Raw genomic sequence first — 20,416 nt, 5'->3', positions numbered from 1 at the left:
GTGCATGATGTTACTGTAGCTGTTTCTGGACACGGAAATCTTCAAATGTTTGAATTTGAGGCGAGTTGCCGTCTCCCTGCTGCTTTCACACTCATGTCACCATGAATGGAATCCCTTTATTAATCAACAGAGTTTTATATTATTTTTGTTTTATGCTTTGCAGACATAACAGCTTCAGCTCTTCGGAGGAAAAATTTGTGTTTATCAGAGATTTTGGAGGGTTCTTCCAGTAGTGCATCTGTGAGGTCACACACTGTTGCTGGAAAAGAAGGTCAGGCTTTCAGCCTCCGCTCTAATTCATCCCAATGTGAGAGGAAGACTTTGTGTAGGCCAGTCAGTGTTTTTCACACTAAAACAAAAAAAAAAATCATCCACATCTGCATGGATATTTGTGTGTTCACTAATAAACAGTCACGTTGGCTAAGACTGCAATCAATGAATTGCACAATCAATTGAAATAAACTCAAAAATTTCCATTGTGATAAATAACATCTTCTGGAAAACAATCTGTTTTGTATTGTGTATAATTTTTGTTTCCGTCTTCTTTTTGTGTTTTTTTTTTTTGGTTTGTTTTTATTATTATTGTTTTTGGTTGTGTTTTATTTAGGAATGTTTAAAATATCTTCCAGTTCCAGTGTGACATGTCCATCAAAAACTTTTTTATTCTACTATCAATATATTTCTTAAAAATCATCTTAAAATAATATCATCAAGTTACATTTGTTTTTTTCTTCTTTGAAGTTACATGTATTCAATGGAATATCCATGTATCCAATATCCATAAGAGTAGCAAGAGTTCACAATAATAATGTCACTCAAGTGAAAGCACAAAAGTATGATGCATTGAAAGTACATTAAAAAAAGTGGCTCAAGTAAACACAACTAAGTAAAATATAGCTGCTTTCTACACACTGGCCAATCTTTTAGCAAAATAATTTATGAATTCCTCCTTTCATTTTATATCTAATGTGCAGAAGAAGATGCATCTTTGGAGCAGCCGAGTTGTCAGTCACTGCAGCTTCAGCGTCAGGATGCTGTTCATCCTGACTGCTTCCACAAACAAGCTGTAGAGTTTTCAGTCAGTACTGTCTGTCTTATGTACATTTTGAGTCGATTTCACCAACAATAAAACACTGAAAACAACATTCCTTTTAGGCCTTTCAACAATTATTCAGTGTTCTGACTCACATAAACCAGCCAAACTGTTTTCAGAATGATCTGAAAACATTCACCATGTTTCACACAGACTATCAGCAGTTAGTCTGGTTGGAGCCAGCTGCTGGGATACTGGAACGTGCTGATAAGAATGTGACCGGACCAGAGCAGCAGCCTGCCGGTCTGTAAACAGCAGCAGAGACGTTCAGGGGAAATACATGTAAATATATCCACTGGAAGACACAATGCTGCTAAGCTACATGGCGTCACTTTCTTGAAATAACATCCAAAAATAACAAAAACGATAAAATAAAAAAAATAAAAATAAATATATATATATACACTGCTCAAAAAAAATAAAGGGAACACTTAAACATCACAATATAACTCCAAGTAAATCAAACTTCTGTGAAATCAAACTGTCAACACTGATTGACAATCAATTTCCCCTGCTGTTGTGCAAATGGAATAGACAACAGATGGAAATTATTGGCAATTAGCAAGACACACTCAATAAAGGAGTGGTTCTGCTGGTGGGGACCACAGACCACTTCTCAGTACCTATGCTGTCTGGCTGATGTTTTGGTCAGTTTTGAATGTTGGTGGTGCTTTCACACTCGTGGTAGCATGAGACGGACTCTACAACCCACACAAGTGGCTCAGGTAGTGCAGCTCATCCAGGATGGCACATCAATGCGAGCTGTGGCAAGAAGGTTTTCTGTGTCTGTCAGCGTAGTGTCCAGAGGCTGGAGGCGCTACCAGGAGACAGGTCAGTACACCAGGAGAAGTGGAGGAGGCTGTAGGAGGGCAACAACCCAGCAGCAGGACCACTACCTCCGCCTTTGTGCAAGAAGGAACAGGAGGAGCACTGCCAGAGCCCTGCAAAATGACCTCCAGCAGGCCACAAATGTGCATGTGTCTGCACAAACGGTTAGAAACCGACTCCATGAGGATGGTATGAGGGCTCGACGTCCACAGATGGGGGTTGTGCTCACAGCCCAACACCATGCAGGACGCTTGGCATTTGCCAGAGAACACCAGGATTGGCAAATTCGCCACTGGCGCCTTGTGCTCTTCACAGATGAAAGCAGGTTCACACTGAGCACATGTGACAGACGTGACAGAGTCTGGAGACGCCGTGGAGAGCGGTCTGCTGCCTGCAACATCCTTCAGCATGACCGGTTTGGCAGTGAGTCAGTAATGGTGTGGGGTGGCATTTCTTTGTAGGGCCACACAGCCCTCCATGTGCTCACCAGAGGTAGCCTGACTGCCATTAGGTACCGAGATGAGATCCTCAGACCCCTTGTGAGACCATATGCTGGTGCGGTTGGCCCTGGGTTCCTCCTAATGCAGGACAATGCTAGACCTCATGTGGCTGGAGTGCGTCAGCAGTTCCTGCAAGATGAAGGTATTGAAGCTATGGACTGGCCCGCCCGTTCCCCAGACCTGAATCCGATTGAGCACATCTGGGACATCATGTCTCGCTCCATCCACCAACGTCACGTTGCACCACAGACTGTCCAGGAGTTGGCGGATGCTTTAGTCCAGGTCTGGGAGGAAATCCCTCAGGAGACCATCCGCCACCTCATCAGGAGCATGCCCAGGCGTTGTAGGGAGGTCATACAGGCACGTGGAGGCCACACACAATACTGAGCCTCATTTTGACTTGTCTTAAGGACATTACATTAAAGTTGGATCAGCCTGTAGTGTGTTTTTTCACTTTAATTTTGTGTGTGGCTCCAAATCCAGGCCTCCATTGGTTAATAAATTTGATTTCCATTGATGATTTTTGTGTGATTTTGTTGTCAGCACATTCAACTTTGTACAGAACAAAGTATTCAATGAGAATATTTCATTCATTCAGATCTAGGATGTGTTATTTGAGTGTTCCCTTTATTTTTTTTGAGCAGTGTATGTATATATATATATATATACCAAAAATGATTTTGGAGTCTTACACTCAAAGAAGTGAATCATTGACTTAACATATTTTTTTATGTCAACAGAGTTAGGGTTATGATAAATGAAAGCAAATTAGAGTAATATAACTTTGTTTAACTAAAATAAAATTAATGAATAAACCCAGCTGCTTCAAATCACTTCAGATTGACAAAATGGAAGTTAGTTGAACTAACTTAACTTTTGTTAGTCTGACAAAGCAACCAGTATTTCAGTGAATTTGTTTTATTTGTTCACTAAACATAAACATATTATGTTACTTTAACATCTAAAATGTGCTTTTCATCAACTAATTATTAATCCAACTAATTATTCCTTGTTAACTAAATTCCAGTTTGTCAACAGGTTCCACACAAATTAGATTGTTTTAAGGAGGTGATGTGTTTCTGTGATGTTCATATTTCTCTTTTATTATTATTTAGTATTATTATTATTATTGATTTTATTCATTTTTATTGGTCTCCATCACTGCAGCACACCTTGCTATATTCCCAGCAAACGTCCACATTTCTCCTAACAATCAAGTGATTAAACTCTATTTTCTGCCCTGGTCGTTTAATAATCGCCTGTGTTCGCAACAGAGCGGGCTGCCTACAGGCCGACAGGTGACTGCGCCATGGGGAAGCTTCGCTCCGACCCAGAGAGGGAGAAAAAAAAACGCTCAGGGTTCCCTCGGCGCCCTGGCATTACATTTCAGTCCCAGACAAAGCTGAGGGCAGGAGAGAGGAACCCCCGGTCCGCGCAGTTTGCCTCCACGCCTCCCACTCCACTTCCTATATTGTCACGTTCTGTTTGAGCACGAGGATCTGTTCGGAGCAGAATGACAGGAGAGCTGCGGGACGACGAGACGGAGGAGGTACAGTATGACTCCCATCCACTCACGCCTAGTGTTACCATTATTATTACTATCCTCATTTGTTTGCACTTGACTTTTCTGTCTTTTCTCATTTGGATGAGGCTCATTTGCGTCTGCGAGACAAAATTCCATTTCCACTCCTCCGGTGATTTTCCCGTGTGGCACATTCACCTGAACGCGTCTCCGCTTTCACAGAGGGAATGTAAAAGCGCCACTGTGCCTGCATTAGAGCGCTGACGGGAATTTCTCTGCTCGTCAACAGACTGACGGACCGCAGTTTTACGCAAATCCTCAAAATGGACATTTGGAGTTGAACTGCAGGAGAGGAAGCCTACAAATCTTTTTTTTTTTCTGTTTAAAATTTTTTCCACTAATCTGATTAACATAAAAGAAAAGAAATATTAAAACTATTTCAATTGTTTATTGGTTCAATTTAGACTGGCAAGTTTACCATCGGAAATCAGGGAGGGGTTTGACGCGCAGCTTTTGAGCAAATTAAAATGGAAACGAGTCTTATGACAATCATTTATACGATCAGCTCAGCTGACGAGAGGAATGGATGTCAGAATATGACACGTTGGAGAAGAAGCAGCGGTTTATGCCAAAACAGTTCAAATATGCCCTTTTACGCACTTTCAGAAAAATGTTTCCATGCCGACGGTTGCATTTTATGGAGGGCCAAAAGTGCCACAATTTAAAAATAAATAAATGCACAACAAATAAGCTCGTCTGCAGCTACTTAAATGCTTATTACTACAGCTACTTCAGCTACTCATAATAATATTAGTAGTAATCATTTGTGGAAAATATTTATTCAAATTTAAGATTATTGCCAGTAAATAAAAATCAATAAATAATCATAAATAATAAATAATCCAATAAATATTTTTTGTTGACAATGATTCATATTGGAAAGTAAGCCTTCCTTAAATCATTAAATGTATAGTTACGCATGTCATTATTAAATACTAATACTAAAAACATTATTCATACAATAATGTAATTACTACACATTTTTAATTTTTTACTGCTTGAGGTTAGATTGGCTATGACTGGCATAGTTACATGTGATTGCTTTGAATTTACTTGCAGTGCAGCTTAACCAATCAGATGTCATTGTCTCATTTACAAATGTGGCGGTGTAGGTCTGAAAATATAAAATCAATCTTTTTTTTTTGGTTCAGAATATCTTTGATATACAATGAACTCAAACCTTTTTAAAAATAACTTAGAGAACGTTTATTTTCTGGTGGAATTATACTATGGCAACAACAACAACAAAAAAAGATGATTTCACGGCACTTGTGGGATTCCATACAGGTCAGGATATTGTGTTATTGCTATCTGGGTGGTGAGGACCCCTTGCGGCTGAACGCAGGGGTGTGGTGCCTGACTGTGCTCATTCTAAACCCATCCCTGTTTGTGGGGCAGGCTGGTAACTCAGCTCCAGTTCCTCTGCCTTCACAGTGCGCTGCGCACCGTTCCCGCACCTCACCGACGCTCCTCTCCTCTCTTCTTACTCTTCTTTTTCTTTTTTTTTTCCCTCCCCCTCCTCCTCTCCTACACCTCTGCCGTGATCCTCACAGGAGTATCTGCATTCGTTCATCCGGAAACAAGGGAACATTTACAAACCGAACAACAAGGACATGGAAAACGAGAGTCTGAACGAGAAGGCGATGGAGGACGTCCACACCAAGGAGATCGACCTGGTCAACAGGGATCCGAAGCGCATTAACGACGACGTGGTCAAGGTGAGTCAGAGCTGGGTGGCTTTTAAAAAAAAAAAAAATTGGCAACTTTTCTAAGTGACGTCGCTGCAGATCCGCTCTGGCATGCAGAGACGCTCCAGGTGTCAGCTGGATACCTGTCATGTGTTAGTGAATCCGCAGACACACTGCGCCGCGCGCCCCAGAGGCTGCGCGCTGGCCGCTCCAGCGGGCTTGCCCCTATTAGGAAGCAGCGCTGGGGTTGTAGTTAGAAACTCATTAAGGTGATCCGATGCTCGCTTCCAGAGCCAGACAGTCCCGACTCCTGCATGCGCTCCACCAGGAGAGGAAACATTACGGATTTCCTGTTGTTGGAACACACGTTTCCCACAGTTTGCTGCTGCTGCACCTTTACGCCTTTTCTATTTTGTGGGGGAACGGAATTCTTTCCATAAGAGAGCAGCCTGGAAGCAGCCGCACAAATACCGGGAGTTTATTTGGTCAGGTGGCGCGCTGGGAACCACCTGACGCGCCTGTGAGTGCGCCCCATCTCCCTCCTCTCCCCCTCCCCGCTCCTCGCCCCGGCGCTGGGTGCAGCGTTTTACATCACAGTGAGGTCAGGGAGCTCTCCACGTGGAGCAGCTGAGGTCGGATCTTTGAAATGCTTGAACTGCACCTTGATAAAACAGGGAAACACCCAAATAGCTGGTTGGTGTGTGTGCGTGTGAGTGAGCGTGTGTGCGTGCGTAGGTGTGTGTGTGTTGGGGAGGGATCCCTCGTCACTCCCACACAGGGGCGCCTCCACAAGGTTTCTGGAAGGGCTGTCCAGTGATGAGGCGGCACACAGTTCCTTGAGGATTATTTAGTTGCTATGACGACGCTAGGGCTGGGCGATATGGACTTAGAATTTTATTGTGATATTTTGTGGTAATATGGTGATAATGATAAAGATCAAGATTAGAAAAAAAACCTATTTACTACAAATTTTGCGAATGTATGACAGCGACAGCGTGGCTCATTCATAGAACCACAAAAACAAAGACTATTGTTGAAAAAACATTTGAAATAGACTCCTTCAGGACATCACTTACTTAAAAAGCTAAATTTGTATCATTGAACTGCACACAGTAAGTGGATTTAATCATATTTTCGAATGAACTGATATTTAAAGATGCTCTCATGAGGCAAACAGCAGAGAAAATAGCAAAAACCTTATTTCTGGTCGCAGCCAGTTTTGTTTTTTATTTGTCATTCATAACTGACATTTACCATGACGGCGATAAATCAAAATTCTTATCACGATAAGAAAGTTCACGATAAACGATAAATGTCCATCTGTAGACATCACCTAAAACAAATTGAAAATCTAAATGTGCTGTTTTAATATCTCTGTTTACATTGATTGTGATTAATGCCTGCATTCTATCAAAGTTTATATGGTGAGATTTGATTTTTTTTTTTTTATATATATATATATGTGCAAGTCACCATCAGAAATGCCATAAAATAATTTTAAAGGGAAGCTAAATCCCCAACCTGCTCCTGGGCACTGCTTGTCAGCTGGCTGAAAGCAGGCAACAGAAAAGGTTCCCCTGCTTAAAACTAGATATGTTAGTTTAGTTGGAAATATTTACACTGCAAAAACACCAAACCTTACCAAGTATCTCTAGTTTCTAGTGCAAATATGTAAGCATACTTGGAATAAGACAAAAGTAACTTTTCAGTAAGATATAGGAGCTCATTATAAGTCAGTAATTCTTTAAAATTGATGAAAAGTTCCACTGGTAGATTATTACATTCGTAACAAGACATTTTTCCCGTAAGTGAAATAATCTGCCAGTATAATTAGTATTTTTTTAAATGAATATTAAGGAATTATTGATTTAAAACAAGCACTTATATCTTACTGAAAAGTTACTTGTAAGTTAGTTTTGTCTTATTCCAAGTATAATAACACTTAATTGAAAACAAGACAAAAATACTTGCTAAGATTTGGTGTTTTTCCAGTGTTCAAGTTGTAAAACACACAAAGTGTCAAACAAAAATGTCGTAAATATCATTATTATCAATATTATCATAGAGATGTGATGTTGTTTACCAGTACGGGGTATAATTGTTGTCTTTTTTTGTAAAAGCAACATCATAATGTTAAGTTTTTATAAAAAAGTGAAATTGTGGCATCTTTAATCAAAGTTGTTATGTAAAGAGACTCTCATGTTAACAGACATAAATATGAAACCGTTTCTGGATCGGCTCTGCCTGCATGCTGGCACCTGAGACACACCAGCTCATATCTGCTGGCTTTTTCTTTTGTCTTTGTTGGCAGGGTTCTATCATCTTTTACATAATCGCTCCCGGCTGGTAACAGCCTCATGAGATTCTCTTCTCTTGTAAAAGCCATATATATATATATATATATATAATAAAAAAAACATCTTGACAGAGAAGCTCTTATTAAACTGATAAGCTGTAAGAAAACGTTTCCAATCGATCGGTGTTCGGCTTTCACGTTCAAAGGCTTCCACTGTGTGGCCTCATCACATGTCAAAAGCTGTTTTTTTATTTAGTTTTTTTTATATAAGTTGTTGTAAATTTCAGTTTGCTGGCGACATTTCTCCCATGTGACTCACGGACGTGAAATGTGCTTTTTATAAAAAGTCCCGTTTGGCTTTTATGAGAACGGAAACAGTAGCTTTCTGTACGGCGCTGCTTATAAAACCAAAAGGAAAAAAAAATTGCAGTTCTTTTCCTCCTTCTCTCCTCTTCTTTCTTCTCTTCTTCCAGTGCTCTCTCCTTCCGCCCCCCCCATCCCCTCTCCTCCTCCCTCTCAGCTCCCCTCCATTGTGACAGTGAGTCAGACTCTCCCTCCAGTCTGGAAATAGAAAGCAGCTTTATGATTGCACACACACACAGACGCACTCCCCTAATCGTTTCAGCAAGTCAGCTTGTGATTTGAATGCATCTGCTGTAAAAAATAAATAAATAAATAAATCCGAGTCATATCTACAGAAATGGTTGGAAAAGAAGTTGAGTCATTCCTGGGTTTTAAGCGGCTGCTCTGAGGTGCTGTGAGGTCATGAAGCGGCGCCAGGATACGTTTGGAGGAAAACACAGAACCAGGGAATCCCTTCCATTATACAACACACACGCACACACACACCCCCACACACACACGCACGCACACACACACCCCCACACACACACACGCAGAGAGACCAAGAGAGAGAGAGATGATCTGAGCAGCACAGATACCTTTGCAGCATTCTGATTTCTGAAAATCACACATTGTTCTCTGACGGGCAGCAGCTTGCCTCAATCACCTGACCACATCAAACAGCTTAGCCTCATATGCACTTTAAGACAGAGAACCCCCCCGGCCCACCCCTCTCCTCTTTCTTTTCCTCTAGAGAAGCTGCGGGTCTTTTTATAGCAAGCAGGAGGGGCTTAGGATCTGTGGAGTGGAGCGCATCCACTGGAGAAAACTTTTTAAGAGGGAGCTGTGAGAAGCTGGAGCTTCAGAGACTCAGAGGTCGAACTGAAATGAGTCCGAAGGTTTTTTATGCTGCTCTGTTAAACTTCTCTGTTTTGCTTTCGAAGGCATCTGGGTGTTTAGTCAGGATGAAAAGGTGAAAGTTTAAAAAGGTTTTATGGATCTCTGTTCAGCTCACGATGCATCGTGACCGCAGCCTGTTTGGAAAACTGCACTTCAGATTTAAAGTCGAACAGAACGGGAACTTGACTCTTTCAAATCCAACATGGCTGCCGTCTTCTAACGCAGTGATGGAGGTTGAGATGAGGATTTCAGTTGGATTGGTTAGAAGTTCGAAACAGTGTTTGAACTTTTTGCACATTTTGTCACCTTAGCAGCAGCTCAGCTTTCATGGTGATAAACCAACACAAAACTATCAATCAGTCAATAAATCAAAATGATACTCAATTTTCCAAATCTGAAAAGTGTGGCATGTAAAGAGACTCTCACGTTAACAGACATAAATAAATATGAAACAGTTTCTGGGTCATATTTACAGGGTCAAGTGGTTTTCAGTCCACTTGACCCTGTTAACTTTAACCGTAACAGTAACTAAGCCCCAAATCAATTTTTTTGCTGATAAATTGTCTGAACAGGTTCTTTAGGATTCTATTCTTATGTCTCTGAGAGAATTATGATATTTTTATGTAAATTTATTTTGTTCTGCAATATTTTGCCTCAAACTGTCTCAGTGTTGACCTCCTTCAGCCGAGTGGTTCTTAGGCAGTTGAATTTGGTTGCAGTGATACAGCTTGGTGTATCGCTGCAACCAACTCTGACTCCTGAGTTGCCATGGCAACTGGCGAGTGTTGATCAATAGTGTTACCCAACTTTACAAATGTGTGATTTATCTGAGATGTGGACGTAGAGTGGAAAGGGACTCCTCTGCTCTCACTTGGCTCCGCCCACTTTGGGGGTATTTTTCAGAATTTGTCAGGGAGCGGGGTTAGGCTTCCCACACTCGGGTTAGATCCACTTTAAATAAAATCCTACCAATTGCCTTTAGAAGCAACCTAATCACAAAACACAATCGGCCTGTGCGGATCCCCGCAGCATGATGTTTCCATCCTCACGTTCCACCATGAGGATGATGCATTCAGGGTGATGTGCAGTGTTGGTTTTCTGCCAGTGAAATGTTTGCATGTAGTTGGATTTTCTAACACACGTTTGCTGTCTCCCTTCATGGCTTCTGATAATTCCTGTTGTGTTCCCTGGTGTTGATGATGCTGTTTGTTGACTAAAATAAATGGATTCATACCGAGATTAAACTAGACATGGGTGAATACTAGACAATGCTGCACACTTTACTATCGATCCGATACCAGATAAATATAGTGCCAGTATCGCCGCTATGATACAAATACCAATATTTTTTATTTAAGCTTGACATATTATGTTGCCTGTTTTGCTGTTGTTGTTTGTCCTTTGAATTGTATTATTCAAATCAAGAGCTAAATTTGAAAAATCTGAAACCAAAGAATCAATCTGATACTGATACTGATACTGATACCGGCTTGATATCGATATTATCTACATTTTGGATCAATCCGCCCGCTTTAGTGGATGCACATTAATTCCAGACCAGTCAGTGTAAAACCTGCTTCTTGCAGCATTATGCTGTGGAGGTCTAGTTACACAACCCCTAAGAAAACTTTGTTCAAAATTTTATTTAGGGGTATGAGAGTGAAAAGTCCAGAATACAAATGCAAACCACATGTCTAAATTAAGTCAAATTAAAGCCAGAAATTGTTTTCCTTTCATTTTGCAGTGCTATAAAATGTGCTGCCTGTTGGATCATCACGTAAAATCTGAATAAAATGCACTGGAGGAACATGAGAAAATGTGTAAAATGTCTGGATGTATGAAAATGTTTGCAAGGCGTGGCTGATTCTACATGCACACCTCAACAAGTCCTGGAAATATGTTTCAAAAATAAAACAGCATGGACGCATTAGTTCTAACCCAGCTAAGTTTGCAAAATTATGTGAAAAAATCAGCCAAAATAGTTCATCTCCACAGGCGGTGGTTCTAATCGGTGCCTCTAGTCAAACAAATATTTATTTCTCCCTGGTAACTGAGGCCTTCTCCCCCGTGGAGGGTCTGTCAGTGCAGCACCGTGTGACCGTCTCCTCCAGGACACACTTTGTATTATTGAGTAAACAGAGCCAAGTGCTTAGCAGGGCTCTATGTAGAGGCAGCCGGCCAGGCTTGAGTGGACAGTTACTCTGCCCACAGGTCACACGCTGACCATCAGACTCCGTTGTTTCATATCAAACCTCCCACTGGACCGCGGCGCTTCCACAGCCACCAGCTCCTTATGAAGAATCTCTTTAATCCTTTGTTTCTGAATTTTTCCTCACGTCTGAAGACGTCACGCTGCTTTAAGCTGGAGGTGAAACATGTTTCCTCTCCACATTTCACTAAACAATAAATACTCTAGTATCGGGCTGCTAATGATTATTTTAGTAATAAATTATTCTATCCATTAGTTGATCAGTCGGAGGGGAAGATTGCACATTTTGCAGATTTTTCATTTAACCACTTAATGCTTTTTTCATACAATATTAGACATGCATTTAAAAAAATGCAAATAAGTATATTGAGTCTTTATTTTTTAATAAGAATTTTTTTTTTGTCTAAAATGCAATAACAGCATTGCTTTAGTGGTCATTTGTAGGAAAAGACACATCTGTAGCTATACAGTACTGCTAACATCATCATGTGAAATGCTCAGGCCTTTCTGCATCAATAATCAATACAGAGGAGGGCTGATCTGCTGATTATTGTTTTTATTAATAATTGGACAGCAAAAGGTGCTTGATGGGTTTTATTACAAATTTTGAACTAGGTGAAGATAAAACATTTTTACAGACAAAGAAGGTTTTTCATCTTAGATGCATGATGTGTATAATTTTTGTACAGTTTTGTCCCAATTACTGCTGTACTCCTGTTAACGATTAATCGATTACTAAATTAGTTGATGACTATTTCAATAACCAATTCATCCCGATTAATCAGATTAATTGTTTCAGCCCTGCTATAATATATATTCTTTGTTATCTTGTAAAGACACAAATTTAACTGTTGTACAGCTGATTGACTGACCAACCGACAAACTGACTGACTGACCAACTGACCAACTGACTGACTGACTGTGGATGTGCCGTTTTCTCCATGATTCTTTGTAAACAGCAACAGCTGATGAAGCGCCTCCACTTAGCAGTCGTGTTTCTCTGCAGAAAGCCTCTCATTTAGTCTCAAACACAGTAGTGAAAACTGGCGCAGAGTCGCTCCACATTGGAAAAATTAAATGGTGGCTGGGCTGGCCTTGTGCTATTTCCGTGTTGCTGCAGCTGAAGCAGCCGCTCAGGGTGAAGCCCTTCTCCCTGAGCCAGACGTCCATCTGAGACGGGGAAGCAAATGTTCATGGAAAACCTGCAAGTTTTTTTTGTTTTTTTTTCACAGCATGTGGTTGACAAGAGGCAGCACACATTCTGGAAGTGTTACCAGTCCACTGCAGGGTCAAAAAGTGACAAATACTCCCACTGAAGGGCATTTAGAATCGCCTGTTGAGCTAACAAGCGTGTGTAGGAGCAGGAGTGGTGGCGGAAAAGTCCGGCATGTTCAGGAGAACCTGCACACTTCACACAGAAATAAGTTAGGATGACCAAAATGATTTACATTGGATAAATCCCAGAATTATGATTCCATCTATGATTATTCCACGGATGGCAGAATCAGCTTGAGAGGTTTAGTTGCCTTTACTTTATCACAGATAAAATATAGCTTCTTCTCCCATAATAAATTTAATCCTCATTTAAAAACTGATTTATGTATTTGCTCAGGTTAACTTTGATTATTTTTATAACTATTACAATGATTATAAAATGTGCTAAACAAAAACCAAACACAGCAAATTTGTAGACTTTTTTACCGCACTGTATGTCTTTAAAAGCCTGAACTGCTTCCGTGTTCAGCCACTCACTCTCAGCACAACAGCCACCCTGCGCTCACCTTTTAGGGAAAATCTACATGTTTCTGGATAATGGAGCTAAAGGATGTCCTAAAAGTTTTTTTTGTTGTTGTTGTTTTTCTTTTTAGTTTCCAGCGTGATCCATTCCAAAAAGAGGGTAATTTAATGACGACAAGTAGACGTGTCTTTGGTTAAAATTCAGAAAAAATTAAAATTTAAAATATAAGCATTATTGAGTTTAAAGTTCTCTCAAATAATTGATACCATTCCTAAAAGAGCTTGGATTCTTTTGTTATAAAGAGTTTATTTTGTGCCAAGGTAAAAATACACAAAAAAAAAATTGCAGTAAACTATGGTTTCATCAATGTCATCAATGTTCACATACATCAGAAGCCACCAAAACAACTGCTAAGTTTCCACCACACAACATTTTTGCATAATCTGTAGTTATTTACAGTATAATGAGTATATACAGATTTAAGGTTGTGTTTTAAAGGCTAACTATAAGTTCATATTCCATAGAGCTGTAACATTAACTCAGTCATCTGCTCCCAAACTCCTAAAACATCTCCCAATACTAGCAAGCATATAAGATATAGCATTGTCTAAATCATTTTTACTTTTATGATTGCAGGTTAAGGCTAGCTGGCCACTTTTGCTCTTATCCAGTGATTTAAAATCCTCCGTCTGCACCAGGACATGCCTTTTCTTAACCTCTACAGTCAGGTTGTATAAGCAGGCATCCCAACTTTAAACAGGTGGACCAGTTAGAAAAATGAAACCCTTCACTTTTCTGTCAACATGACACTGGGGATTATCCTGATGACTTATTGATATTACACCCATTAGCCTTTGGCGTGTCGGCCGCTCTGTTTGACAAAACCCAGTCTCCATGGAGCTGTAAAATAAACATGGAGTCAGAAGCCAGTGAGGAGGAAGAGAGGCAGAGATGGAGGGAGAACAACCCCGACGACGGTGTCTTTATTTATTTTTTCTCCTTAAACAGCTCGGGTCAGGTGTGGAGCTCCAGCAGGGGCCCTCCTGCTTTAAGGCCGAGGCAGTCAGCAGAAAGCCGTTCCTCTGCTTCTCATTCATGGCAGGTGATAAAAGGATCGGTGTCACGCCGACACAGCTGGAATGTCTCCTTCTCTCTGCTGTTTGTCCAGTCAATTACTGCTCAGGAGTCTCTGGAGACATAACCTGAAGCTGATCTGGAGACAACAGAGCAGATGCCAGAGACTGTGAGTTGTGTTTGCGAGTGTGTGTGTGTGTGTGCAGAAACGAGTATTTTGGGTTGGGCAGATGTTGGACTGCGTACCAGCCATAGCACAGAGAGATATAAATCTCGTCAGGAATCCCACCCTGCAATTCAGCAGAACTGACACTTTCACAAGAACCGAGGCACCTGATTTATGCTGGAATAATGAGTTCAGTCTATCAAGCCTGTCTGGTGGTTTTATTTGCTCCATATTGCTGCTCTTGTGAAACCTATTACTCAATGGCAGAAGACGACTGACGAGTGATAACGATTACAGCAGCTCGCTGTGCTGCTTCTAAGGGTTTGAGGATCGGGATGTGAAGGGCCAATTCACTCAAATGTATGGAAAGGGCTTGGATTTAAAACCAACATACATTCCTGGTAAATGTTTTGTTTTTTACATCTTATGTTAAAATATTTTGAGGACGTGTGTATAAAAAAAAGTTTAAAATTAAAATCCTTCTTACGTGACAGATGTCGTGGTCAGTCTGCTTTTGAATTTAATTTTAAAGTTTTCATTTTATATGACCACATATAAAATGTGGTCATATAGAAGTAGCGGATATTTACATAAATTCTTCTCATAGCCTGGTTATCTTGGTTAGATTCATTTATATTTCTAAATATTACAAATTTAAGGGGAAAAAATCCTCAACTTCTAATTCCTGTTGTTTGTATGTTGTCTCTTTGCAAAAATCTAATTGGAACTTCAATGAAATGTGTAACGCAGTGGTCCCCAACCCTCGGTCCACGGTACCGGTCCGTGGACCAATTGGTACCGGGCCGCGCAAGAAATAGTGAAATATTTCGGTTTTATGTATTATTTGAGTCTGGAGGATATTTTATTTTGAAAAGCCTTTGGATTTTCAAACTGGATTTTCTCGGTTACTTGCGCGCCAACACTGAGCCCACAAGCAGCAAAATGAGTAAGAAACAGATCAGATGTCTTTGGAAAGTTTCTTTGCAAAGGGGAAAAGGCCCAGAGAAGCAGAATGGATTTATCCCGGACCAGTAGGTGAGTCCCACATTACAAGCTGCTCTGCGTAACATGCGGTGACCTGCTGCTAATGAGGCAATGAAGCTTCAAACCTCTTCGCCACGTAGAGACCAAGCAGGCTGTGGATATAAGCAACACTTCAGGTGTTATTGTCTCTCATCACTCCCAGATGGGACCGTCTCATTGCAGAGAAACAAGCTCAGGGCTCCTGTTAGTCAGTATCGTGAGTTAAAGTTTTCACGACATTAAATGTTCGTTTTTGTGGCACATCTGTATCTTATTTTGAAGGGATATGTAAACGTTACCATAGCGACCAGAGTCAGAGCGTTTGGGCAGTGGTCGATAGGAGATGAGTAGAGCTTGTGAGTCTTAAGTCTGGTTTAGACGGAAAGATTTAAGAATTGTCGGCCGATTCTCCAAACCTCTGTGACCACAGAGCTGATAAAAGTCCAACAGGTTCGATCGGTTCGTGTCTCCAAGGCAGGAGCAACACGAACCGATTCCAGTCACGATCATCCCGATTCCGGAGGAAAATCCAGTAAAACCCCCAACATAGCGGGAATTTAGAATAACCAAACACGGATGACGATGTAGAAGCAATAGTGATAGGTTGTAGACTCATTAGAATAAAAGACGTAACAAAAAGAAAAGGTGGTGGGTAAAAGACAACGGTAGCAGCCGCTCTATTTGCTGCACTATTGATTTGGAGGTGAACATGTTTTTTCATAGTTAACATTTTTAACTGAATAAACATAATAATGACCTTTAGATTTAATAATAAACATTTCCACATATCATCTCCGATATCCACCGGACGCAGTTGCGCGATATGTCAGCTGTTTGGGATTCCCCTCTGCTCTTACGTCACCTCGCTTTCTGATTGGCTACCTGTCACATTCAGCAGGTCGTATTCTCGTTCCCAGACAGGAAAAACCCCACAGGTTGCAATAAAAACTCCAAGACAACCCAAATTGGGTATATTCAGGATTTAGCGGGAACACCAACACCGCCCCCCCCGGGCCGCAGCAAAATTTTCCAAGTCTTGACGGGTCCGCGGTAATAAAAAGGTTGGGGACCACTGGTGTAACGAGCCAAGTTATCAATGAGTCATATCAAAACACTTATTGTAACTTTAATGTGGCATGACAGTGGGACTCTTAATAAGCAGATGTTCAGTCTTGAATGACTTGGATCCATTTGGGGACAGATTTTGATAGCGACATTCCTAGCTAACAGTCATTTTAACCCACATAAATTTACATAAATACTTATTTTCAGTAAACTTGGTAAATTTATAACTACAGTAGATTAGCAAAACAACATATTTCTACCATATAAACCTTTCCACATATCTGTAAATACGTGTAATTATTTTTGTTTCAATGGGAGTAAAACAATGAGAAACAGATACACACATTCTTTGACAAGCTAGTCCTTAAGAAAAGAAACCTGGTCACCAAGCTAACAGTTTTTTTCATAGCGCCTTAGCAAGCAGGCTGCTACCTTCTTCTCAGGCTTTAGCAAGACGTGGGATTGTCTCTCATGTGGAGTTATTTCTGTTTCAAGATGGAGTAACATAGACAAACCATCTCAATATTTGGAAATTAGCAATTAGCATTAATGTTAGCACCGCAGCTAACTTTCCTGCTAGCTGCAGGAATGTTAGCAGCTAGCATTCCTAATTCAATTAGTTTCACCTTCTCTGAACCAACTGCAGTACAAACTAACTGCAGTGTAACATTTTAAAAACATCCTACTTTTTGGAAAAGGAGATTAGATTATTGCATAAAATATTAAGTCACTGATATAATGAGCGCCTCAATAAGATTGCATGGTTTCCATGGAAACAGTTCATCCAGATTACTATTACTATTACTGTTATTATCAGTAAGATTTTATCTGCCGTTTGTACTCCAGTAGGTGATTATTCTACTGGGTACACTCTCCCCTCAAAAACAACTTTTTATTTTTTGTTTCTGTTTGTAGTTTCTGGAATTAGCCTCTCAGAACATAAACATTCCCACCATGTCATTCATTCCCCTTTCTTTCTCATTCCTGTCAGCACAATAGCTTATAGCTATAATTCTTTTAAGGTTTGGTTTGAATGGGTAAAAACATATAATTTTCTACAGGAACAAATGTAACTTTGTGACTAAAACAACAACACTTATTTAACATTTATGCTAACTACTAAAAACTGTGCACCAAGTCAGCTTTTTTCTGCGATTTGGAAGTCACAACAAAACGAGGTCAAATATTGTGATGTAACCTTTTTTTTAAATCACCATTACCTTCACTAACTTCATTATGACCTTTTATGACTTGTTAAATTTAACTAAATGCAGTTTGGCTAAATGCTAACTGCAGTTTTGCTAGTGTCTGGCAAGCATTCTCATATCGAGCATATTTGTATAGTTTGTTCTGACATGCAAAAAGACCTCACACAGATTCTAGCTTCAGTAAAATGTACCTGAGTACCTTTCAGAACCTTTAATAAATCAATCCAGTATTTGCCAATGTCTTTCTTCTCTCCTTGTCTTCAGGTGGACTTCGAGGACATCATCGCAGAGCCTGCGGGAACCTACAGCTTCGACGGCGTGTGGAAAGCTAGCTTCACCACCTTCACCGTCACCAAGTACTGGTGCTACCGGTTGCTGACGGCGCTGGTCGGCATTCCCCTGGCACTGATCTGGGGAATTTTTTTTGCCATCCTTTCCTTTGTCCACATCTGGGCCGTGGTGCCGTGCGTGAAGAGCTACCTTATCGAGACCCACTGCATCAGCCGCGTCTACTCCATCTTCGTCCACACCTTCTGCGACCCGCTGTTCGAGGCCATGGGCAAGTGCTTCAGCAACATCCGGCTCCGCACGACAAAGGAGGTGTAAATGCCCGAGAAACACAAGGAACGAGGAGGATTCATTGCAAATCACAGGAGGGAGGAAAAAGTGAGATGGAGAGAAAAGTTAGGGAATGGAAAAAAAAGTAGACCTCTGGAAAATAAGAGGTTGAGGGATGTTTGGAGGGGAAGAGGCGAGGTCACCCGACACCTGGCCTGGCCTTTCTGACTTCTCTGTTTTTTCTCTCCATGGCAGCTTAGCAGCTTAGCCAACCAAGTGGGCACCCAAAAAATTCAAAGGGTAATTCTTCTGGGGTTTTCTTGAGGTTTTGATTTTGTGTGCATGTGTATGTGTGTGTGTGTGTGTGTGTGTGTGTGTGTGTGCGTGTGCGTGTGTATGCGTGTGTGGTGTGTGTGTTGTTTAAGTGCTGTTTCGTTTTTGAAGCAAACAGTCAACAAAGCGTTGTATCCTCTCATTAGTCGTTCTGTGTGTAATCCATGTTAAGACGAGGAGGTCAGGGTCTGCTGCTGTTGTTCAGGTTTGCTGTTTTTGGGGCCCCGGTAGTCCGGGGCGGGATGGTCAGACTCAAAACTAGGGCTAAGGGGGGATCACTGGGGTCAAACCGGAGACAAAGGGCAAGCACTGCTGGATTCTGTCTGACTCAGCAAATGCGCTACGCCCGCTCGCTCAGAGCGGCACAACAACCTGCTGCCTTTCAATAGCCCTCTTACCCCCAAAAAAACATCCTCATTCACCAATCGTCCCTCCTCAGCCCCGCCTCCTTCTCTCCAGCAGTCTGACACTCTGAACCCGCCCGTCTTGCTTGCACTCACCTGTGTTTCCTCGCCGTCCGCCACGCCCACCACGCTGCCTCGACGTGCAGAAAGCCGTCTCCTATAAGCGCCCTCAAACCCCCCACCCCCAAACACCACCAAACCACCGCCTTGTTCCTACACCACATCCCCTCTCTGCACCACAGATTTCACCACCAGTGCCTTCATAGCCACATATATGTGTGAGTGACAGGATATTCTGATTATGTGCCTTTTGGGGTTTTTTTCACATGTTTTTAGAGAAATTTCTACCCTTTATTGTTCACACTATTTACAAATCCAGAGTGCTTTTGAACATGAAGAGCTTTGAGGGGTTTTTTAAGTGTTATGTTAAATTGTTTTAATATGCTACATGTGCCATATGGGTGGTTATGTAAAAACAAAAAAAGCACAAAACAAAAACAATAACCTTATATTCCAGTGCACTAAACTCTGGGAAAGTATTAACATCTCCTTCACTGCAAAAACACAAAAAATCTTATTAATATCTTAGTACTCTTGAAAGATAACATGGCATATTAGGGCTATTGTAGCAAAAAGAAAAGGAGTAAATTTTCACCAGAACATCAATTTCTGAGTCTAGAAAAAGTTTGGGACAAATCTCAGAAGCTTTCTGTAAAAAAAAAAAAAAGAAACAAAACAAAAAACATTTTTAGGAGTTTGAAAAGTCAAAAATGTCCCAACTTTTCAAATTCCGAAAGTTTCCAAAAGTCAGTTTTTTTTTAAGGAAATTTACTCTTACTTTTTTCTCTTTTATCTACAGTGGCTCCAAAGTGCTGTCATGAAAAAATAAGACAAACTTCACAAGTAACTTTTCAGCATTATATAATAGATCCTTAATATTGATGAAAAAGTATTTGACCCACTGGCATGAGAAAAATGTCCTATAAGTGAAATAATCTGCCAATTTTTCATCCACATTACATAGTCATTTACTTTAAACCAGCTCTGATATCTTGCTGAAAAGTTGCTTGCTAGTTTTGTCTCATTTCAAGTGTACTAAGACAATTGCAGTGGAAACTAGACCCAAAACACTTGTTAATATTTTGAGTTTTTGCAGTGTTTTTGCCTTTTCTTTCTTTTTTTTTGGCACTGGAATTTGACCTTGGAATGTGCTGTATTGAGCTGGTGTAAAACCCTGCGTTGTTTCCACAGGTTAATGCATTGGAATTAAGACAATGTGAGGCAGAAAATGCTCATCTGGATGCTTGTGGATGCGTCACACAGAATATAAGGCTCTGTTTTCCCCCTCTGCTCTGGGTGGACCGGACGGGGTAAAACCGGACCAGTAGCGGGGCTGGAGTTCTGTCTCA

General features: G+C 40.8%; 1 protein-coding gene across 1 annotated transcript; it reads left to right on the top strand.

Annotated features, from left to right (window-relative positions):
* The first annotated feature begins 3,822 nt into the window (after positions 1-3,822).
* On the top strand, positions 3,823-18,532 carry cav1 (caveolin 1). Its single transcript, XM_081607607.1, has 3 exons — positions 3,823-3,970; positions 5,557-5,721; positions 17,977-18,532. Exons 1-3 carry the CDS (start codon positions 3,935-3,937, stop codon positions 18,316-18,318), a joined length of 543 nt encoding a protein of 180 aa, XP_081463733.1. The 5' UTR covers positions 3,823-3,934; the 3' UTR covers positions 18,319-18,532.
* Positions 18,533-20,416: the final 1,884 nt, after the last annotated feature.

This window comes from Poecilia reticulata, chromosome 6, assembly GCF_904066995.2.
Source record: "Poecilia reticulata chromosome 6, P_reticulata-male-v2, whole genome shotgun sequence".
Lineage (NCBI taxonomy): Eukaryota > Metazoa > Chordata > Actinopteri > Cyprinodontiformes > Poeciliidae > Poecilia > Poecilia reticulata.
Note: the sequence above shows the minus strand (reverse complement) of the source record. Positions and strands in the feature narration are given on the sequence as shown.